At 37.1% G+C, this 24,526-nt stretch overlaps 1 protein-coding gene and 1 long non-coding RNA gene across 23 annotated transcripts in view; one reads left to right on the forward strand and one right to left on the reverse strand.

Moving 5' to 3' along the window:
* The window catches only part of LOC144583555 (uncharacterized), a 457,862-nt gene extending 433,907 nt beyond the window's left edge, over positions 1 to 23,955 (forward strand). The window contains exon 2 of the long non-coding RNA XR_013537401.1: positions 23,906 to 23,955. This is a non-coding gene — a long non-coding RNA (uncharacterized LOC144583555). The remainder of the gene's footprint in view (positions 1 to 23,905) is intronic.
* Positions 1 to 24,526, reverse strand: part of ARPP21 (cAMP regulated phosphoprotein 21) — a 161,653-nt gene that overhangs the window by 57,153 nt on the left and 79,974 nt on the right. For 11 of the 22 annotated variants that reach the window (XR_012088470.2, XM_073003832.2, XM_073003822.2 and 8 more), the window contains exons 11-15: positions 24,354 to 24,455; positions 16,785 to 16,822; positions 16,119 to 16,172; positions 13,029 to 13,261; positions 1,939 to 2,169 (exon numbers count right to left, since the gene is read on the reverse strand). Coding sequence is in view for 20 of the 22 variants with exons in the window: in XM_073003832.2 (XP_072859933.2) it covers positions 1,939 to 2,169; positions 13,029 to 13,261; positions 16,119 to 16,172; positions 16,785 to 16,822; positions 24,354 to 24,455 (658 nt within the window). In the remaining 2 variants the exon portion in view is untranslated. Of the gene's footprint in view, positions 1 to 1,938; positions 2,170 to 13,028; positions 13,262 to 16,118; positions 16,173 to 16,784; positions 16,823 to 22,783; positions 22,929 to 24,353; positions 24,456 to 24,526 lie in introns of all 22 variants that reach the window. The other 11 variants (XR_013537400.1, XM_073003833.2, XM_073003826.2 and 8 more) reach the window with 5 other exon arrangements.

Consider the following 24,526-nt stretch of genomic DNA (forward strand, 5'->3'; position numbering starts at 1 on the left):
TTCTTGCTGTGTATTTTTAGTGGTCTAATATAGACATCACTCTACCTTGGCTTTGTATCATATTTAATTCTGTTACACATTAATAGATATTCTCCACCAGTCATCAAGGTATCCAAGTTATAGTTTTCTGGCAATGTTCCAAGTGAAGGGCAAAAAGTTATCTCTTTGTTTTGCTTTTCTTTTGCTGCTGAGTTTGTCAGTCATTAAACAATGTTTCCCTTAAGGTACATTTAAGTAGCATCCCCCATCCCTCACAGCCAAATGAACATCTCTGCAGGGGCCAAACGTCATATGACATCTTGCTTCAGACAAAAATATAACCTTTTGCATGCCATACAATGTGGAAATGCAACACCTCAGAGGTTCTGAGTCCTTAAGCCACCATGAAGACCACTGAAAGTAGTGGTGTGGGCAGACAAGAGAAGTGAGCTTCCGTTTCCTAATTTTCTTTGCAAACAAGATTGAAATGTAACAGTAAATTAGGTAATTCACAAATCATTTAAAATCTATTCTTCATTTGTATGTAATAAAATACTGTTTTATTGCATAAGTGTCTTGTGTCTCCTGTGATTTTAGAGAGGTTATTACATCAGTTAATTCAGTTTTCTGATTAACAGCACTTTTTTTGCACATCTACTCAGGATACTACAGTGAGTGTAATGGGGCTGATTGCCAAAAATTAGTTCTTAGGATTGCAGCCTAAATAATTAAAATGTAAATGTTTAATTGCACTGTAGCTGAAGCCATGAAATAGTGATTTGGTACCAGCAGAAACTCTGTCCCCTCTACAGAACTTACAGTGTTGTATCTAGCCCATGCTGATCTTCTTTCAAATAATATGTTATTCAGGAAGTTCTTAAGAGACACTAAATGACTCTTAATGAAAAATTTAATTCCAGCTATACATTCTCTGCCTCTGTGTTGACAAACTATGATCTACATTTCCACACAGCTTTTTGGTGCACTACTGAGTCTTAATGACCGTGCTGCAATTCTGAGGCTCCTTAGTAGGAAACTACAGCATGTTACCCATTAATCTACATACTTTGTCATGTCATATACTGTATTTATCTTTTCTTGTTCACTCTAATAGTTTGCCTATAAGTTACCATGTACTGTATGTTCAGAGCTTGTTTCCATTTCTAGTCATTCTCAAAAGCAAAATATATAAAGGGAAACCATGTAGTGTGAAAACTGCAAATGTCTGCATAGCCTCTGATTTTTTTTAACTTCCTTGGTCAATATAAGCAAGGTCCCAGACACGATTATACTATCCTTCTGATGTGAGGTTTTGCTTAACATTCACCGCCATTCAGCTATCTCTTGCCTTGCCGCAAGTGACAATAATTAAACCAAAACTTTATGTAACACAGATACTGTCACATTAAAAATACAGTGGTGCCCCGCATAACGGGTGCCCCGTTTAACGACGAATCCGCATAGCGATGTTTTTTTGCGATCGTTTTTGCTATCGCATTGCAATGTTTTAAATGGTAAAACATCGCTTTGCGATGATCGTTAAGCTGTTTCACTTACCGATTTTCGCATAGCGATGTTTTTAGAACAGCTGATCGGCGGTTCCAAAATGGCCGCCAGGTAAAAAAATGGCCGCCCGCAGTGTTTTTGTGCCCATTCCTCACTTACCGGGCAGCGAAAATGGCAGCTGTATGGAGGATTTTGCGCATAACGGTGAGTTTTTTCCCCATAGGAATGCATTAAACGTGTTTTAATGCATTCCTATGGGCTTTTTTGTTCCGCACAGCGACGAATCCACATAGCGACGATTTTTCTGGAACGGATTATCGTCGCTATGCGGGGCACCACTGTATGTGATTATTGTATATTATTTGAAAATTATACACATCAGTGATAAATATATTTATTCTTCAAGAAAACATACACACACACAAGAAAGGATGAATGGCAAAGTGGACTGACCTGTGTGTGGATTGAGCAGGATACTTCCTGGTGGTATCCCTGCAGCTTCAAGTGGAAGAATGATATAGCTGGTGTTGCTTGGCACTACCTGGCCAGTTATCCCATTTTCTGAATAGGGAATGCTGCTTGAAGAGGTGGTTGTAACTCCAGGGACAACAGATGCATTTGTGAGAGGCTGATGTGTTCGTGAAAGAGATCCTGAGGACCCAGCGCTGCTGGAAGACTCTGAACCTGTAAAAGAAAGGTCTTCTATTATAGACTGTAGTTACATATGAATACACAGTATTAAAGAAGGTCTGCATGTCAGACTTAAAAAAACAACACCTGGTAACTTCATCTGTATTTTGTTCTTTCTCCACCCTATGTAACTTCCTGAATGCCATTCTTGAAAATACAGAATTGAACCCTGCTGACATATTTATAATCAACCATGGAGGTGCAAGGAAACAGCACAAACAAAATAGAGTATAGGAGTGGTGGCATATATTGGTGAGGCTAGCTCATCACATAAGATGAAAATGTAAATAAATATCTATAAATCTGAGCTAACCATGGGTCACAGAGTAGGTGATTTATGGCTGTGCTCTGCCTGGTGAGGTGACAGTCGGACATCATCTTATTAAACTTGTCCAGTGGTTTCAGACTTAAACTGAATTACATTAAGGGCTACAGCTGTGTATCATTTGAACTGATAGGTTAAACAGCTAAAAGTAATAGGTGAGCTCTGTTTTTATTGGCTGGGTTAAGGGATAACAGAATACCTGCTTCTCTTCTAGGGCTATTTTGGCTTTGCTCTTTCCCTATGAAAAGGAATGAAAAACAAATATTAAAAACGATGTTTCTTTCTGAGAGTGAGTGGTAACTTAACAGTCTGAGAAATAGAAGCCCATGTTTCCTTCAGTGTCTAATAAGGGTACATTGAGATTCTGGTACTATGTGTTTTCTTCTTAAAAATTGATGACTGGAGAATTAGAAAGTAGGAGATTAATCAACTCCATTTTAATTGACTATCAGCTGTCATAATATAACACCTTAATAACTACTTCTAATTATTCTGCATGTTGCTATCCCTGCTTTGGGTCTGTGTGTGCATGTTCAGACACAAGTTTAAAATTGGTATGCATTTTGAAATTCACTTCTTGATATGCTCCCTTAGCAATCATTAATAGCAATCATTGTTTCCACTTTCAAAGACCACAGTTGTGAGCAAAACATACATATCTAACCTTTCGAAACACCAAATAGCTGCTGCTATCTACATATTGTTATTTTTCCTGCCATTTCCCATCATTTTTCAAGCTTCTCGTGTAATTTCAGCACCAAGGCCTTATTTATCTTCCTTTTGCTTCTATTGGTCCTCCATTTCTGTTTCTTGTACTCCATCCTTATAAAACTTGTTTTATGCCTTTTATGCTGGCTTCTCTCTCTCTCTCTCTCTCTCTCTCAAATACACATGGGTGGGTATTTATATATGTATGTGTGAGAACATGGAGATATATATGAAGCTACATATTCATATATATATATATCCGTCCATGTCAGATTCCAGTTTTAACCCATTAAAAGTTACCTGCAGAGTCATTATTAAATTATCGAAATATCAAATTACCTCACTTGCCATTCAGCCCATTGATTTCTGTCTTTCTGTTTTTAAAAACTGTCTCCTGTTGATAATTGACCATATCCTGTTTTTAATCTTGTGAAACCAAAGATTCTTGTGTTGTCTGGTGAGATGTCAAATTGTGAATTTAAACCATAAAACAAAACAAAAGAAACCCTGGATGCTGAGCTGACCAAGCAGCAGGGCTTTCAGTGGTGAGGGGGCAGAGCTTGGTCAAGTTTTTTGAAGAATGTGAAAAGTGTTGTGCTTCAGAAGGAGGAAGACAGTAGATCAAGTTGTGAATGAGTAACAAAACATAGCACTGCACCCTTTCCAGCTGGGAACACAATGATTTATTCAGTTAGAAATGACATTGAGTCCAAAGTAAAAAAAAAGTTAAATAAAAAAAGACACAGCAAATTGTTCACCAATTTGTGGATTTTTTTCAATGCACACTGAGTTCATATTCTGTTAGTTAAATGAACAAAAGCAGACATAGGCAAAGTGCATCTCCCCAGACCTTATTCGACTGAACCTCCCAGCATTTCTCACCAGTGGTTGTGCGAGTTAGAGATGATGGGAGTTGCATCTGGAAGGCCACACTTTGCTTGCTCCCGAACTACAGCTCAGCCACTGGAGGTGGAAGTCAAAATTCCTATGATTTCTTATTTTAAATTTCCAAGTTATGCAATGCCTTTAATGGGAATTACAACTGCCCTACAATGCTATGAATGGCCATTGTGCTTTGTGAGTATTGGCTTGTCATCAAAGCTAAACCATTATCTGAAGAACTACAGGAGAGAGATTTTAGCAGAGTGTACTACAAAATAAAGAGAGAATAAACCTTCACATTTTAATAGCTCATTAATGCCCCTCCCCTAATGATGCCAACTTTCTGGTTCTATATATCACTACATGATTCTAACTGAGGATTTTGATGATGTCATAAACCAGAGGAGTAACTTGAGGAATTTCTTAAATTATTAAGTCTCCTTTCCAGTCTTAGTATTGATTTATAGCTTTACTAATGCAGCTCTTTCTAACCATTATGCCTTATCATATGTCGGCAACAGGTAGTAATTGTTGGCAAAAGACAAACTTTAAATTAAAATCTCTCTCTCTCTCTCTGTCAGTTATGACTTTAATATGTCATAATATCTAAAGTGTAAACAGAGGGTAAGTCAATTTCTGTGACAAAATATTACCACACTACTGGAATTCTGTTCTCTGTTGACGGTTTTGTGAGTGCCACCACTTTAGAAAGCAACCTGTGTACTAATGTAGAAAATTTAGATGACAAATGCTGTGTAGATTACTCAAAAACTGAGTATACAAAGAACACAGTCTAAATCTTACTTTGCCCAATCCCTCTAAAAGACCTTTACAAAGACAGAGATGCTTTGTCTCCCTCTTCTTTGTCTCTGTATGTAAAAATCTGTTGGCTAAAAGTTAGTCCCTGGACCTTCCCAGCTTCCCATTCCTGATCTAAACCAGTTTCAATCTTGCTTCAGGTCTGTATATAGTACTGTAATGGCTTTAGTCATTTGACATACGACCTTTGGAAGAAAGGCTGGATAAGTACAAACAGGCTGATCTTCCTTGTCTTAACAACTGATTTTGAAACACTGATAAAAGTATCTTAGCTGGACTTACTCTGGTCACAGTGGCTCTGGAAAACCCCAGAGTAGATTACAGTGGTGTGTTATACATTGAGCTCCTCTTGAAGATGATGAGGCAGAAGCCTCAACTGGTATAAAATGTAGAGCAGAATAATACTTAGTAGAAGTATAACACACCAATTCTGAAGGAGCTGCTCCTGCTGCCTATGCACTATAATGCAAAGCACTGGTGCTTATCTTTAAAACTTTGAATGTGTTGGGACACAAATACCCGGAAGGCTCCTTTTCCTTATGCCAATCATGATCATCCTTCTCCTTAGGCCAAACACGATAATCAAGACAAGCTGTTCTCCAATCAGCCCAGGGTACTGTGTGTCAATGGCTCTGGGGGTCTGAATAGTTCAATTGTTTCATTGCCAGCTCAAAACCATTTAGGTCAGTGTTCTCCAACCTTGGGCCGCCAGATGTTCTTGGACTACAAATCCCAGAAGTCTTCACCACCACCTCTGCTGGTCAGGATTTCTGGGAGTTGAAGTCCAAGAACATCTGGAGGCCCAAGGTTGGGGACCACTGATTTAGGTTAACCAGATATATCTTCCTGTTTTACTGTATTTGCTGTTTTTCATTTGATTATGAGTGTTAGTGTTTTTGTGGCTTTAATTATAGTATACTATTAATATAGATGAAAACTACAAGTGTGACGATTGCCCCACATCACTCCTGTCACTCATAGTCAGGATCTCATTTGCATGAGCCTATGAGAGGATTGGAGGGGTGGAGTCAGCATATATATAAAGGTTTGGCAGGAAGAGATAGGATAAGAGAAAGATAGGAGAGATAGAATTTGCAGAGCGATAGTCAGAGAGATAGTGAGAGAAGAGAAGGAACAGATATTAATAGAGATAAGCTGGTCAAGATAAATAGATAGAGCAGGGGGTGATTGGTTATGTGGCAAGATATATGGTATTTCAATGATTTGGTTGTGTACAATGAACATCTGAAGAACATTTGTGATTGTGATTAAATTTGAAACACTTCAATAAATAAGTTCTGTTGGCAGTTACCAGACTAAAGTCTTTTATATTGTGGATAAAGGAAATCCACTGGTGGCAGTGAGGGAAAGAGAAGATTGAACCCTTTGTGAGGACACAACACACAGATGCATCAAAGGAGTGAACGTCACAATTGGGGTCAGCTGGTGGGATGACATAGTGTGAGCTTTGTTTGGTGAAACAAGCAGGGACCACATGGCAAGCATCACAACAAGTACTTAAACAAACAGACAGACCAAAACAAAACAAAACCCAAAGATATATGTGTCTGGTTTATGTTGCCTTTCCTCCAGTGAGCTACACATCCTTCTCTTCTTCCCCATTGTTTATCTGCAGAACAACACTGTAAGGTAAGTCAGCTTGAGAGAGTAAGTAGTCAAGATAAACAAGGTTCATGGTCCCATGAGGTGAGAATGTGGACTAGTTATGGGTCAGTTTGATGCTATATCACAAAATTAGGCATAATCCCCAACGACGTGTAACTGGACACTACATATATAGCATAATGGCATTTGTAAACATCAATGAGCAATAATCCTGGAAGCTAAAATTTTAGGCACCTACCACAGTTTACATCTTTTATGTCCATCATTAATGCTACAAGCAAATGCAAAATGAGAATGTGATGTTTTAAAGGAGTTTGGCAGCCTGATAACAGATAGCTTGCATAGTTGCCCTTACATGATTGCATACAGTGAAAGGATCTTGGTCAGTATGATTTATAATTCTTCCCTGTCAAGAATTATATGCTTGCTGGGGGATTCTGGGAAGTGTAATCTGAAAGAAAAAAATCTCTGAGCTATGCATATAAGAAAATAATGTCCTTGGTGGATCTGACGAAAATTCTATCTAGTGAAGCTTTTTTTGTTCCCAGGATTGTCTAGCCAGATGACCTTTGCAAGCTTACAAAAAGGGCATGAAAACTACAGCCACCCTGTTTTTTTGTGGCCAGCATCTGGTGTTGAGCTGTTTATCACCTTTAAATAGAGAAGTTCTATTTAGGTTTCATAGCTAGTAGCTACTGATGGGCCTGTTCTCCATGAATCTGTCTAATCCCTTTTAGTAAAATTGGCTCTTTTAAGAAATGAAATCAAAGGTCTGGCAGGCACTATATTATCCAAGAAGCATATGCTACCAACTACAAGCTTGAATTGCTCCAGGATAGCATGAAGCAGAATTTGGGTAGAGTGCTTTTTAAAATTATTATTGCTTTAAATAATCATTTTTTTACATCTGGCAAGTACTTCTGGATATTTTCCTAGCAACATTATTTCTTCTCACTTCCTTAGGCTGATTGACAGCTTCACTTTCTGTCCTTGTGCTGGAAACTATGAGTGCTTTGATAATCAATCTTATTCTCCATCACCCTACCGCACCTGAACACTTTTGATTGAGTGTCTTCAGGCTTTTTCCACTCCTACATCTTGACAAGATTTCAAAATAAACAAGATTTAAAGGGGGAAACTCACAAACCACTCATTTTTTAAAAAATTATTTGGGAACAAACAGTGCATTTTAATGTCATTGAAGTACAGTGGGGTCTTGACTTGAGAACTTAATCCGTATTGGAAGGCAGTTCTCAAGTCGAAAAGTCTGTAAGTCAAGTCTCCATTGACCTACAGTGCATTGAAAACCGATTAACAGGCCGTTTTTGTTCCATTTTGGTTTTTTTCTGGTCTGTAAGTCAAATCTCAGTCTGCAAGTCAAACCTAAATTTTGCGGCCAGAGAAGTCTGTAACTCAAAAAGTCTGTAAGTCAAGCCGTCTGTAAGTCAAGGGTCCACTGTAGCTTGAATTGTACCTTAAGAAATTTCATTTAAGTGTGATTGGGTCTTAGGCAAATATATAGGATAGGTAAACCTGAATTTTCAGAGAAACATGTGGGAATAGGAATAAATATGTGATGTACTGTATTTAGTTTTAGCATCTCCTAACATAAAAACTCCATCCTTTTAAAGTATGAAGGTCAAAAGCTGGAGAAAACCAGACCTTTAAAAGTTAACTTCTGTGGGAATGATTCATGGGGATGGCTAATCCCCTTTTCCACAGCTTGGGAAAGTTGCTTTTTTTTTTTTTTTTTGGAACTAAACCTCCCAGCATCTCTCCTATCCTTACACTTCACTGCAGAGTCATGGCACCTGATACCTTGAATATCTTCAGCAATCACGATTTTTGCACAGACTGATAATTGCTCAACCAATCCTGCACTGCATACCTATCCTATCCTACATGTAAAATCATGCACTTGGCCTGCTGAGAAGATGGAGGACAGAGCTGAAGAGGGATGTTGAGGGGACTCAATAGCTAATTGGGCTATTGGCCTTTATAGGGCTCAATAGCTAATTGTCATCTTTGGATAGAAATGGCAGTCACATCACATGGTTTAATGTTTAAAATATTTTTGGTTGTAAGCTATCTCAGGCATTATTGATTAGGTGGAATATAAACTTACAAATCAATCTACAATTATATTGAGTCTGCTAAACATGCCAAACTTTCTATTTATCTTTTTCTATTGTTAATCTTTTGATATATTTCCTTAATGGGCTTTGATGACTAGGGGATGCGTCCTTAAATGAGCATTGATCACTGTTGATGTCTGGTAGTTAGTATATCTCAGACATATCCCAGTTACATGGCTGGATAGAAATAGTTTGAAGAGTGGGATGTAACAGATTCTACTTTTTCCTCTTAGGAACTTTATAGATGGAAGGGGAAGCTAGAAACTAGTATGTATGTTAGGGAGCCTGTCATCCCATGGTGAACTTGGCTGTTTTCAATACAGATTTTTCCTTAATTCTGAACCATTTAATGGTTTGCATTCAGTCTTAACCACATATAATGTGGATGTCTTGAAATCAAAAGAATTTGAGTAAGGCACAACTCATGAATTTCTCTGGGTGTACCTCAGATATGACTAATGGGTTTGGATCCAACTCATTTCTGGGAATAGCTCTCGAGACAGTGAAAGACATTAGGATAGCAGAAGAGTTCTTATTACCACAACATAATGTTGGCTGCCTAACTGGATGGCTTTGAAAGGAGATTAGAATCATAGAATAATAGAATCATAGAAAAGTGAACTTGGAAAGGGCCTACAAGGCCATCAAGTCCAACCCCTGCTCAACGCAGGAATACAATCAAAGCATATCTGCCAGGTGATTATCCAAGTTTTTCTTGAATGCCTCCATCCTTGTCGCCGTCCTCTGAACTTGTTCCAATTTGTTAGCATCCTTGTTCAAGTGTAGTGTCCAGAACTGGACACAATACTCAAGGTGAGGCCTAACCAGTGCTGAATAGAGGGGGACTAGCGCCATGCAGGATTTGGAAACTACTGTATACTTCTATTAATGCAGCCTAAAATAGCACACTGTTGGCTCATATTTAGCTTGTGATTTACAACGATTCTAAGATCCTTCTCACTTGTAGCTTTGTTGAGCCAGGTATCCCCCATCTTGTAACATTGCAATTGGTTTCGTTTTCTGGGGGCATGTACTTTGCACTTATCCCTGCTGAATTTAATTTTGTTGCTTTTGGCCCAGTGCTCCATCCTATCAAGGTCATTTGAATTTTGTTTCTGTCTTCTAGGGCATTAGCTATTCCGCCCAATTTTGTATCATCTGCAAATCTGACAAGCATTCCCTCCACTCCCTCATCCACGTCATTAATAAAAATATTCAAGAGTACCAGGCCCAGGACTGAGCCTTGGGGTACCCCACTTCTTACCTCCTCCCAGTTAGAGAAGGACCCATTAATCACCACCTTCTGAGTATGATTCTATAGCCAATTGTGTATCCACCTGACACTTGATCCAACCAGCCCACACCTAATTAGCTTGCTAGTCAGGATATCATGAGGCACTTTGTCAAATGCTTTGCTGAAGTCAAGATATACTGCATTTACAGCATTCCCTCTGTTTATAAGGGAAGTGACCTGATCAAAAAACGAGATCAGATTAGTTTGGCAGGATTTATTCTTGACAAATTCGTTTTGGCTTCTAGTTATTACTGCATTGTTTTCTAGGTGCTTGCACAATGACCGCTTTATGGTCTGTTTCAGAATTTTGCCTGGGATTGATGTCAGGCTGACTGCCCTGTAGTTCTCAGGTTCCTCTTTTTTGCCCTTTTTGAAGATAGGGACAACATTAGCCCTCCTCCAATCCTCTGGCACCTCCCTCTACATAGACAAATCTATGTCCCTCCCCCTACATAGACAAATCTATGTATAGATAGACAAATCTATGTAGGGTAGAAGAATCAATAGCTACTAGTTAGGTAGTTGTTTTTAACCTCTAATATATTATATATGTCTCTGCATGTTAGTTGCTAAAGGGCATCAGAGGGAAGGTAATATTGTATTCATGTCCTGCTTGCAGGCTTCCCCAGGCATCTGGTTGAATGTTATTGCCACAAAATATTGCCCTAAAATGGTCTTTGGTCACTCTGTATACTATACCAGAGCCCTTTATCATTGAAAGTGATACTGAACTTCTATAACTGTAGCATAAACAACAAAGTATATTGTGAGTTCTTAAAGACTAATGAGTTTTGTTTGGCATAATCTTTTGTAGATAATCTCATCAGATAAAATATACAAAGACTAAAAGTTGTTAGTATCATATGTGCCACAAGACTATAATATTTTATTGAAAGACAGTGGGTGGGAATCAACAATATACTTTATCCATCTTATGGTCCAATGGAGAAAAAATCCATTTCCATTTTCAGATTCTGTGATGCATTTGAAATATCATGGTGGATATTTGAGTGAAAGCTGCCCTGTATCATGTAATCATCTGTGCATCCTAAAGGTGTCTTCTTCCACTTATCATCTCATTGTGCTTGCAGGTGCCTATTGACAGTTCCCTAATATTCTGCTAAAAGGCTCTGCAGCACAGTAAAGAACGTAGCACAACTTGAGGGAGATATGAAAGATCTGCCTAACGAAAGGATTAGAAGCTGAGATGAATTTAGAGTCTGGAAAACACCCTGAAGGTGAAAAATGTGAAGTGCTAAAAATGATTTGCTTTCAAGAATGAACACTCTCTCTGAATCCAAAACACTGGCACATACCAGTGTGATGCTAATTATTTAGATCTATATTTTAAATTTGAGACATAGACAGACAGACAGACAGACAGACAGACAGACAGACAGACAGACAGACAGACAGACAGACAGATAGATAGATAGATAGATAGATAGATAGATAGATAGATAGATAGATAGATAGATAGATAGATAGATAGATAGATAGATAGATAGATAGATAGATAGATAGATAGATGCTTAGAATTATTCAAGACCATGGTTGTTGTAGGTTTTTCGGGCTCTTTGGCTGTGTTCTGAAGGTTGTTCTTCCTAACGTTTCGCAAGTCTCTGTGGCAGGCATCTTCAGAGGACAGCACTTCAGAGGACAGCACACCTCTGAAGATGCTGGCCACAGACACTGGCGAAACGTTAGGAAGAACAACCTTCAGAACACGGCCAAAGAGCCTGAAAAACCCACAACAACCATTAGATCCCTGCCGTGAAAGCCTTCGCGAATATATTCAAGACCATACTCTTACACACCTTCTTGACATACTACTAACCCACAGTTTACATAGTTTAGCATTAAGAGGCATGCTTCAGATCTGATGGACATCCTGTCCTTCCTTTGTGCATGATGATGACTGAATGATTTCCTGGCTCCACAGGAAATCAAGGGTTATTTAAGTCCTGAACAAAATATAATCCTTAACAATATTTTGTCTGTGAATCAGGAAGGTAGAGAGTAGTTCAAATTAAACAAATGGTATTCTATCACCACATACAAGGGGAGAAAGTAGAGGAAGAGGAGAAGGGGTTGAGTGATTAGGACTTACGCTTCTCATACTAAACTGTGTGTTAGCCAACTAGCCAACTTGAAGTGTTATGAAATGCTAAGGCAAACAGAGGAAAATATCTGGCAAAGATGGGACAACTTACATAATAGCAGAAATATTTCCTGGGTCTTTGCTTCTCCCATGCAGTTTTGCATTATGATTTGGGTTTTATGAGACTACCTTCTTTCTTACATTTTCTTGTGGTTTTTAAAATCACCTGGAACATGTACTTTGCTATCTTACTCATGAACTTAAGTCTCACTGGCACACACAGAATCATTCCTGTCCACAAACTTGAAAATTCCTGCCATCTGAAGCTTACTGAAGTCTACACTTGAGCATCTTTCAGAAGTACAGTAAGATTTAAGTATCAAAGCTTACTAGCATTGCTTAACATTAAAATGAATAGACATTTCCTTTATGATGACATTTCAGATGAAAATGAACTTAATACTAGAAGGTTATAAAAGATACTGGGTATTCTGTGTACATTAATTAGTGTCTCATTTCCAGGTCACAAACATTGGTAAAAATTATACTCTTGTTTTGTTTGCATTCCCAGTGAGAAATGATCTCAATATACAACCACCAAATTAAAATGCAAAACTTCAGTGACTGATTCTTTTGTTTCCCAATTGTTATATTCAATGTTTGCTTACTTTTCTTCATAATGCACGTTGTTTCATGTTCTATTTCCTTATGCTTCATCAGACAGATGCTGTGGGTTTAGGAAACAACCTTTTCATGAAAGTAATGCAACCTTCTAGTGCATATCACATATAAAGTCATTTACATGGGAAAATATATATTGAGCCAATATTGATGCTTCATGTTTTTAATACCATTATACTTTAAATTACTGGACAAAGCTAATGACATCACTTATTATAGCCAGGTCCACCAACATAATGTTCATGCTTAGTAGAAAATTGACAAACCCAATACAGTACTAGCTACCTGCTTTAGACAGTTTGCCAGTACTTCTGTTACTTGATGAGCTATCTCCTCTTGTCAGAACAGATATTCCACCCAAACTTGCTGTCTTTGTTATGGCTGGCTTCAAGTTGCGACCGGAACTGTCTGAGTCTGTGCTGCTCCATGGCCTCTGGTGATCTGTCCATTTCAATTCATTATCTGTACTGCTTTGCCGACTCCCAGATGTCTTACTCGTACTATCTCTATTCCCCCTAGAGCACCAAAGTCGGAAGGAAAGGGTATATAAAAACACACATTAGATCAAAATTAATTTAATCTAGGTTGCTGGAAACCTGAACCTGATCAGCTAAAGTGTGTGTGTTTATGTGTATAAAAATGTGTATATATATATAAAAAGTTCCTTTGTTAAAATCAGTGTCTCATATATATATTTTAAACTTGATTTTGTTTTTGCCTGAAATTTGAATCCCATGGGATTCAAATTTCATGCATAAACAAAATCAAGTTAAAAAAACAGGGATTGCACATATAGTTGAGATAATGCTGACAAAGCAGCCCTCTTCTGCTCAAAAATAATCTAATTATCTTAACATTTTAACTTGTTTTTAATGTTACTTATATTTCATATATGTTCATAATTTAAAATTGTGCAATGCTCTGATAAGAAGAAAGAAAGAAAGAAAAATCTGTGGTATGTTTCCTTCTTTGTAGATTATTTTTAAATATTACTGCTTAACCCCTCTAAAAAGGAAAGGGAAAGAGTAATGTTGGTGTTGTTAATTAGTGACAAATGATATTCTGCTACAAACATCTGAAACTGACCACTGTAAGGATAAAAGAAGATGATACGTTGAATGTGTAAACTGCATTTACTACGTTTGCATTTTGTTTTTAAATCATGGACAAGGAGAAACGGGACCCTGGCAAGTAGAGACTGGGTTTAATCTTCTTCCTCATGTGGAGATTTCATTAAAAATTAAATAATGAAGCTGCTATTCTTGTTGTCCAGCAGCTTCAGAGTAAGGGAATTTTGTCTGAAACCCAGTGCCAGAGGAACAGGTTAAGCATTTATCTTTGTGTGAGATATAATCTTTTATTTTTTTAAAAAAATAGTACATTTAAAATATATCCACACATACAATGAACTGTCCAGTTTGATCCAGAACAATCTTGAATTTTTCAAACACTATTTTTGAGTCTTCCACCTCCCCACCCCCAGCCTCCCATGCACCATTTTAACTTCTCCAGACTCCTTCACCAGCTCTCCCTTCCTCTGCATCCCATCAAAAAAGGTTTTATATTGTAGTCTTAAACCTCTTAATTCTGCTTTACTATAATTATTCTTTCTTATTCATCTTTGTATTGCCCTTTAGTCTTGGTCTCTTTGACTACCTGCCTATTTATCCACTTCTCACATAATTACTTGGCTGGTTCTTTTACAAGGTCTAATGTATTCAATACAACTGCAGTGAACATTTCCTTGTCTGTTCATACTTGTCTTACTAGAATAACACTTGTGCCAATGCTCTTAGCACTCAAGCATCTATTATTATTTTTCTGAGCCCCTTTATACAGAAGTTATTTTTTTTTGAATAGTCATGAAGCAATCAGCAAACTACTGAAGATACTAAGCTGAATATAAATTGTAACAAAATATGTCACTTTTATAAAAACTGGGAACATGCAATTTCCTCAGATGCTATTCAAAACCTTAACTCATCACAAAAATGACTTACACTTTTACCCTTCTAAAAGTGTGAGTGGTGAAGTACAGTGTTACCCACTAACACTGTCCTTCACCACACACAACCAAGACCAAAGCTTTTTGAAAATGCTTACTGATTGTCTCTTTATCTTGTGGCACAAAATAGGAGCTTGAACTTCATACACACCAAGTACATATAACTCCATCAGCTTACAATAGGACATTTCATCTCAAAAATAAAACCAATTTCATCTAAAGTCATGCTTTATGTTTATTGCTTTCACAGAGGTCTAATGATACTGTGAAATTGTTTGAAGCACTAGCAGAAGAAAGCTGCACCTCAAACAGAGGAGATATGTACAGCTAACAAAACAATAATCCAGACTTGCATTCTAAAACACAAAGGAACTTGGAAAGCATATCTCATTTACTTCTGTTAAGCATGGAGGCCACTGAGGTATATTTCATCCACAAGTAAGATATTTTGATTGCCAGATCTCTGTATGTTGTTAGTTTTTCCTTTTTTTTTTTATTTTTAACTCCGGCATCTCCTAGAATTGCAATGTCAATTATCCTGACAATTTCTTCATTCCATTACTACTATGCCTGGTGTGATATGTTCAAGGTGTCTATTAGTTTAGATCTGGAAATCCCACAAGATCTTCACTTTTTCATTTTTTGACACCTTCTCTACCTGATGTTCCCATGGGTTTTGGGAGGCTGGCAAGTTACATTTCTTGCCTAATGACCAGTGCACTGACTTTGCCACTCTACCATGTCTAATTCTGTAATCTCTTTGTGCAATTCTTGGACATTCACAGATGAGGTGCGACACAGTTTCATCTTTTTCTTGGCAGAGTCAATGTTTGCTGTTAGCACTAATTCCTTGAATCTTTGCTTTCATCACATTATCCTGGACTGTTTATTCTTGTGCAGTAATAATCAAGCCTTTGGTTTCTTTCTTAATGGTCCCCAGTTTTAGCCATGGCCATGTTGAATTATTTTCATGCCTTCCATGAATATTTCTCAGGTGTTGTCCATGTAGTGGTTTATTTTTCCAACTGCTTAATTTATTATCAAATGAGTGTTTCTTATATTGAGCCTTTGTTTCTCTTGTTTTCAAAATATTCTCCATTTTTAGCTCTTTATAGATGGGAGTGCTAGAGCACAGAGGAGGTCCTGAGGTATGTGGTGTGTGTGACCAGCTTCTGAAAGCTGCCTCTCATTTTTATGCTTTGGTGTTTGTTTTTATTTTGCTGTTACACATTAACCCAAAGATTACTAAAATAAAAACACCCATGAGGAGGGACAAAACCCACATCAGTATCAATTAGCATTGATCCTCTGATTTCACAGAAATATTACTGTCAGCAAAAAACGTTAAGGTATATTCATCTGCATACCTGAAGAGCTGTCTTTTTTTCAGAGTTTCATTACACATACTATCCTCCAACACCCTGGTGGAACATAAAGGGGAGGAAACAAAAATTTAAAATGTTAATGAAAAAGTAAAAGTAATTTCAGCAGTTAAAATAATTATTTATCACTGCTTTAAAAAAAAAAAAAAACAGCAATTCAGCAGAAGACATGATTATGTTTCATGCAATGACCACACAGTCCATTATTATCTATCTTTTATTTTGATGTGTGGGCTAACATTTAGGACACCTTTTACTTTTAGTAACAAAATTGCAACAATGTTAAGTGAAAAGTATATATCTGAAAAAAATAAGCCTAAACAACCAAGAAAAAAACCCCAGTGACCCAGTGTAGGCTTTGATTTGAAATCCAGGATATTCATAGATGTGACTCACTAGTTAAGGTGGGAACAGGCCACAACAAGTGGCATATATCATTGGTGTTACTTTTAAAATAATCTTTCATTTCACTTTTTTTTTTAAAAAAAACCCTCTAAAATATTGTGTCCTGTGTCTTTATGTCCTTCACTCTCAGTTCAAGGCATATACTAATTATTTGAACAAGTATATAGGAAGTATAAGCAGTGCACTTTTACAACAGAACTTAAGCTTATTAAATAAAATTTGAAATAGACACATATGTATTTTCACCTGTTATCCACCAAAAGGTTTTCCTGGGAGCAAACTGACTGAAAAACAAAATGAAAAAATGGATTTAATGTTTAACATTCAACAATCTCATTTTTTCTGGAAACAGAATCACTTTCCATAGTCAAGCTAAGAGATTGAAATTCATGCATCACTGAAACAAGGAGCCTTTGGACATTTATTAACGAGGGATTGACAATAGCAGTGACTGTTGGTTATCATATCAAGACTTATTTCAGAAGAAAGGAGATTTTTAAAAAGGAGGTTTTTGACAAGGGTAACAAAAAAGTGGTGGGTTTTTTTAGATAAAAAAGAAGATCTGTTGAGGTTAAAAAAGAGAGTTAAAAAAAATCTATTTCTAAGAATGTGTCACTTCAACACTGATTAATTGTTTACGTGGAGAAATTAATTTATGTTCACTATTCCAGGAATAACTATGAGTTGATTGTGTCTTTCCTGTTTGTTCTTTGTTCATAAAGAATGGAGTAAATGCTTTTGGGAAGCAAAAGAAGCTTCAGCTAAACTTGCACTGAAGCTAAAAAAAAAAGAGAGAGAAAGAGAGAGGAGAGGACAGACAGCAATGCAATCAGGGCTTTTGCTTCCAGAATTGCGAACCTACTACAGAATGACAGAAGATGTATCACAAGCCAGATAAAAGTCTAGTGTTGCAAACATCCACTTATTTCCTACATATCCGTTCTTAATGAAATGGACAGAAAAAGCTACAGGATTGATTTACGTTCATTTCTAGAGTTTTCCTTTGAAGTGCATACAGCTGAAGCTTTCACATGAACCTAGCTAGTATTGTACAGCTGAAACCAAGAAATATATATATTTATCTACCCTAATAGATCATTGTAAACTAACAGTGATGATTCCAACTTACATGGTAATAATAATAAAGGTTGTCAAAGTATATAGGCATTAACTGTCATAGTCAAACTTTCGTTTTGTAGTATTTAATCCTGATAGTACAACCTTTGCCAAGAACCAGAAGGCCATATATTTGTTGTCAACTCTGTTTATTAGCTTGTTGTTGCTTTTTCTCATGCTAAATGCCAAACAAGGTTTTCTGAAATTTGTGTAAGAAAACACTACAGAAATTGAGACTGGCATACAAAATCCAAGGGTTTTTTGGTGGGGACAAAGGGAAGAGACCACATCTGATAAATATTGGAGCTGCCTGTGTCAAGCATAAGCGTAAATAAGCACTAAAAAGTTGTATCTTATTAAATACTGTGAAACATCTGTTACCTCTTCAGTATCTTGAAGGGTATCAGTGTAATCAACTTTACAACCTTATGGATACACTCAATAATAGTACAATTCATCTTCCATGCTTCAGAAATTGGCACAAGGCCATGCCATCTCCTGGAATATCTATTTCTCAGATGTAGTCTCCATGACACAGAAGACAGACATTTTATTATATTACCCTTGTTATTTAAAGAAAAAGGAAAGGAAAGAGCCAAGAAGCTTTAGGGGAAGTGAGCTAGCGATTATAATTTTGAGATTCACTTTGCTCTTTCATACGCAATGCTCCATTTGCTTAATGTTCACACTATCATAGCATAGCAATTGCTAATGCTACCTTAACATTTCTCACTTGCCTTCCAGTCACACATTTCAGGGAATGTAGGACAAAAAGCTGAATATATGTATGCATAAATTGCTTTATTTAAGGGCCTGCTGAACAATTCCTACATGCTTAAAAACACCCTACTGTCTTCTATGTGTAACACTACTTCTGATATTAAATTTCCATCTTTCTTATATCTATATTATTATTATTATTGACATATATGTACTGTAAAATATTTTATGCAAAATCAAACACTTTCTTTAAAACAGAGTCATCAGCCTGGGTAGCCCATAATCTGAGAAGGGAAGAGTAGTGACCCAAGTGGTCTGGCAAGAAGCCCTGCTGACACCACAGCCAGTTGGTTCTGCCAACCATTTGAACAACTTAGGAGCTGAACATGAAACATAATCAATGAGGAAAACTGTGTGGCTTAGAAGGTAAATTACTTAATTTAGATATGCACTTCAGTTGTCAACTTGATTATTGGCCTTCACCTGTAAATGAGTTAGTAAATATATGGTAAACCAAGATTGACAACTTTCAACCATCAGCATTCAAGAGAATCATCATCATCATCACCATAAATCTGCAATGGGATGGATTCGGACATAGATGCACATTTGTCTCACTCTGAAATCACTGAGACAAATTAGCCAAAGCTTAAGCCCCACTAATCTTTTTGAGAACTAAATAGCAACTAACATGGTTTAAATACAACCTACAACATAAAAGAACAACCAGAACAGCCAGGATGGGTTAGACTGTCAGAACAGCATGGGCATCTCCATTTGTAAAGGAAGCAGATCGTTGTAAATAAACAAACTCACTAATATGTATTTCTTCCACACACCCATCCCCACAGTTGTTTGGCTTTTGTTTCTCCATTTCTTCTCTGCTCTCTCTCTCTCTCTCTCTCTGGCTTGAAAACTTTCTCCCGATGACTTAGTCATACCACCTAAATGAACTTTGCTGTAAATTGTTTGTGTAGTTGCTATTATTCCATAATGTAAGGCCTGAATAAAGAACTGAGTACTACATTCTTCCATTGCAAAATCCATATGGACAAGCAAACTAACTCAAGAACATCTGTATTATTCCACCAAAGTGTGAAGACGATTATCACCCAGCTCTGTTCCCAGATACACTCAGATGTGCCAGAAAACAAATTTTATAAACTTTATAAATAATTTTTCTATATATGTTTCAGTTATGGGCTTCTCCCTCATGCCTTATCATCTGTTCTGTGTTTACCATCCTTTATATATCCTTTATGCAGTATTAATACTGTACATGGCAAAAATGGAGAACCTTTCACCTGTTAAATTAGCCGATCTTCATGCCTCACTTCCTCATGCAACATAGAGCTAACCAAATACTTAGCTTGGCAAAGTGTACATGGTTCTTTCTGTGTCTTTCTCATGTGGAAAAGATGAAGGAGGAACCAACCTGAATCTCTGACTGATTTGCCAACCGTAGAAGTTCTAGTCAGTGTTTATACCCAGGAGCCAATGGCTTTGAAGGTACAGCCTTGATATCAGAGATGAAATCTCTACTATTGGAGGGATACTGGGGAGGTATGCTTCCTTTTGTATTGTTTTCTGAAGATACTATGATGCAGTGATTTCTGAAATCCGTCTTACAGTAGATTCATGGCAGACAAGTAAAATAAAGTACAGTAATGTAAGAAGCTGCATTGTGACACTGAGTATCTAGCTTAGTGTTGTTTATACCAATTGGCAGGAGATCCTCAAAGTTTCAAACAAGTGCCATTCCCAGCCCTTACTGTAGATACCTGCAGCTGAACCTGGGATATTACCCATGTATAGGATATGCTGTTCTGAAGAAGTGTTTCTTCACTACAGTCATGACTAGGGGGAAGATTTCTATGGTATGCCATTTTTATCTGCAACCTATGTTTGAATTTATGGGTGGGTTTGAACATGTTTATGAGTAATCTGGTGAGAAAGGCCAGATTACTCATAAACATGTTTGAACTTGCTTATTAGTTCAAATGTGGATTGCAGAGAAAATGTGAAATGTCACAGAAATTCTCCCTCTAGTCATGACTGACTTAGTTCTTTAGTGTATCATGCATGTATATGAGCTGCCAACAGCATATGTCTAATTACTGAATAGCAAAATGCCGGACTAAAGCAGATCCTTATGAAAACTGATATGGTCTTCTAAACATAGCCAAGCATTTGCTGCATGAATCTGTATTAATTTGCCTTCAGTTGATAACAACAGGACAATACATTGATGAGATAGCATGTTTAATGACATCAATGGGTTTTGTGACCTGGTCTCAGTGTCACACACTCAGTTGCTTCCAAGGGGATGTGAACTCTGCTGGACAACTAGTTTGATGCTTTTATTTGTTTTGTCTTGTTTTGTTTTGCTGAAGGTATAGAACAGTTTCAGCACTTGCACTAGGCTATTTTCCAGCCATGTTATAATAAAATTAATGTAACAGAAGTTTTACCATTATGAAACAATCTTTTTTCTTATGTCTCAGCCTAAACACTCACATGATGATGCATCAAACCTTTGAACCCTTCTGTTAAATTTTCAAAGGTTGGAGGGATTTTGGGGGAGAAAGATAGAACGTAAATAAAACTTGAACTGTAATTTGAACTCATCGGTTTGTCAAATACTGAAACCATATCAAATTGGAATTTACTGCAGTCTACATATTGCTAAGAAATTGTATTCCTGAATAAAAATGTCAAAAAAATTGTTCTAAGGGTTATGATCTGAAATTCTGAAGCTCCTTTCAAAGGCAACAAGAATACTGCATTAGCATCTTGAAACAGTTTTCACTTACATCAACTAACTAACTGAAAATGTGATTTGGTAGTTGTTAACTGTTTCAGCAAGAGTATATTTGATGTGTTTCTTCAACAGCTTATTACTCACTCTACATCACCTGTTACGTAACCCAAACCTGTCTGTTTCTACAGCTGCCAATCTGCTCAATTTTCTTTTGATACCGTTTGTTTCCAATCACACCAATACAGGCCATATCAAATAAGTTAGGATAGCATAATTTAAACACAACATAATTTTTTAAAAAATGAATGCTTCTATAATAGTATTTTAATCATAATCTAATAGTATTTTTAATCATTTAAATCATTTAATCACTTAAATAAAATAGAAAAGGTGATAGATAATTTCTAACCTGAGTATATATGCATCTCAGATTCCCGTAAGACAAAATTTATGTTGGGTCTTGATCCTTCATCCTATCCAAGACTGAGCTAAAATTGGATTTGTATATTTGTATCCATACAGTGTGAATTTTCACAACTATTATAGTCATACTGCATGAAAATGTAGACACATCTTGAATTCCAGGTGTTCCTCTTGGAACCTTGCCAGTGAAACAGCTGTTTCAGATTATTATTTACTGAAATGGAATTTTAGAATTCTTATTGTGGTGGACTGAAATATACTGACATTGAAAGGAAGACTTGTTTACCTCATTGGTGCTATCATACTTCAGTGGCCAAAATCCTGCTGTGTAGTTACACTGATGGAAAGCAATGGTGCGATTCACAACAGCATATTAATGAGTCCTTGCTTGGATTCATTATTGTGCACCAGTGGCATGACTTGGCGTGCAACCAGGGATCTATGTGGGACTCCTTAAATAGCAGTAAGTTGCCACTACAGGTTACTCCACTTTTCTTACAGAAGCATAACTGTGCAACAGGATTTTGGCCAGTGTGAAGTTTTATTCCAGGAGTAAAATTTTTAGAATATTGTTTCTGTTTTCTACACTAGATGGCTGTAGTAATCAGCTTTTCTTTAAAAAAATGAGTGTACAAATCCAAAGGGACACTTATCAGATATGGAAGGACGTACATTAAACATTCATTCTCTATGCCAAAGAAAAATCTGCTATAATCACAAGAACAGGTTTGTACAGATGTGTGTGTTACTAGGTACTTGAAATGCATTATGCTCTAGTATCCAAGTACAGGATTTTTTTGTTAGTGACCCAGGACAGAAGGCTGTCAAAAGAGCTGGCAAATGGGTGATGAAGGAAAAGGATAGTATGTGATGTGATGATTTTTACTGAGTCAGATAACTTTTTCATTTAGCCCAATAACACCTCTTTGTTGACACACTTTTCGGACACATTTGGTCATCCATCCATATGGGGGTGGGGTAGAGCGTACCTATAGATGTACGTTTCCACTGGCAAGGCACAACCTCCTTCAGCCTAGAGGCAGTAAGCCTAGAGACAGTCAGCTTTGAGGCCGCAGACACTGAACAGGTCACCAATGGGTACTGGGAAGCTTTACATTCTTGTCTCTTAGGTAGAAGGGAGAGACTAATTTGGTACCTAATCATCAAGTCCACTAGAAAAGAAGAGGGTATAGGGATGCAACAGGTGGAACATTGTGAGACTAACCTGATTTCTTCCCCCACTGGCCTTAGAAAGAACAGCTGTTCCACTACTCTTGCCTTCTTCTTTCTTTCCCATTCCTTTCCTTTCCCAATTGTGGCTGCCTTGTTGAAATTTTGACTTTCTTATCTTTTGGCATCTGTGTACAACACTTGCAAAAAAAGAGAAAAAGATAGGTCCTTTCTAGATGAAACTTCCTCCTCCTCCTCCGTGATCATGCATCTATAAGGATGCAATGACAAGTTCATTTTAAAAGGCTCTTGGAGTGTTCCCCTACATCCACTAGCAAGGAACAATCTCCTTCATCCTAGAGGCAGTCAGACTGTATATCTGCTTGTACTTCAAACACTCCACAAGGCTGTAACTTTTCCTTTGCTTTTTTAAAATATTACTTAGATAGTTATAGATTATCAGCCTAAACCTACCTGCTAGTTGCAACTACAGTAGACCCATTCTATCAACTGCTAACCATTCAGCTACTTACCTAAATCCCATTACTTATAAATAGTTGTTTATCTAATTACATGAGCAATTAGGTAAGTAGTTGTTTATGAATAGTAAGTTAATTAAATTCTTATTTTTCACTGGGTCCCCAGTTGGGTCTACTAGTTGATTTTAGGACTTTCTCACCAGTTGTTCATTTACCAGAGTAAACAAAAACAAAACAAAACAAGATTTTTGCTTATAGTCCTAAACTCATTTACAAGGGAGTAAGGTCCATTGAACCCAGAATGTCTTACTTCTAAGTAAACAAGCATTTGATTGTACTGTGAAATGATTCAAAAAGAGGAGCTATGATGTCATAGCTACAGCCAAATATTGTGCAAGTAGATTTTTTTCTTCCAGTACACATAGCTGACCCTTCCAGACATCAGCCCTAATATATATTTATATACAGACCCCAGTTTTCCTTGTTTTCCTGTTTATCCAATATGTCTAAAATATTTGTACGTTTATCTATTTCCCACTTATTTATGAGTTAACACAACTGCCAGGTCACAAGATTAATATTTAGTTCCTTCTCTCTTCCATATGACTAATAAGAAAAACTGGAATATATTTGTGAATGAAATCAAGTAGCAGAAAAGATATAGAAAAAAAACCTGTCCATTTAAGCCAATGTTCTAGAGCACTGGTTCTTAACCTTGGGTTACTCAGGAGTTTTGGACTGCAACTCCCAGAAGCCTTCACCACCAGCTGTCCTGACTGGGGTTTCTGGGAGTTGCAGTTCAAAAGCATCCGAGTAACAAAGGTTAAGAACCACTGTTCTAGAGGACAGTATTATAGAATGGCACCTGTGCCACCTACACAAAGAAGGAAAAGGTATAGCACACCTACCCTATTAGATTTAATCTTGTCCCATATTCTTAAAATCTTCCATCTCTGTATTTAAAAAACAAACAAACAAACAAAAAACCCCACAACCCAAATTAAATCAAACTTTAGTCACTTACACTCTTTCTTCCACTATCTCCTGCCACAAAGTGCAATCTTGCCACAGAGTCAGAACCGGAGCAAACTGACTGACTACTGATAAAGATATGCCACTAAAGAGGCAATTAAAACAACTACTCACATCTTGTGCAAATATTCTCTCCCTCACCCTCTGATACTCCTCTTCTCTCTCTTCAATTGATTTACTTCGTCTGTCATCTCTAAATGGATGATTTCTGTTTTGCTGAGCATGAAAAAAAACAAACCAGGAGGATTATATAAGTTGGGCTGCTAAAAACTGCAGTTAAGTCACTG

This window comes from Pogona vitticeps, chromosome 6 (genome assembly GCF_051106095.1).
Source record: "Pogona vitticeps strain Pit_001003342236 chromosome 6, PviZW2.1, whole genome shotgun sequence".
NCBI classification, from domain to species: Eukaryota; Metazoa; Chordata; class Lepidosauria; order Squamata; family Agamidae; genus Pogona; species Pogona vitticeps.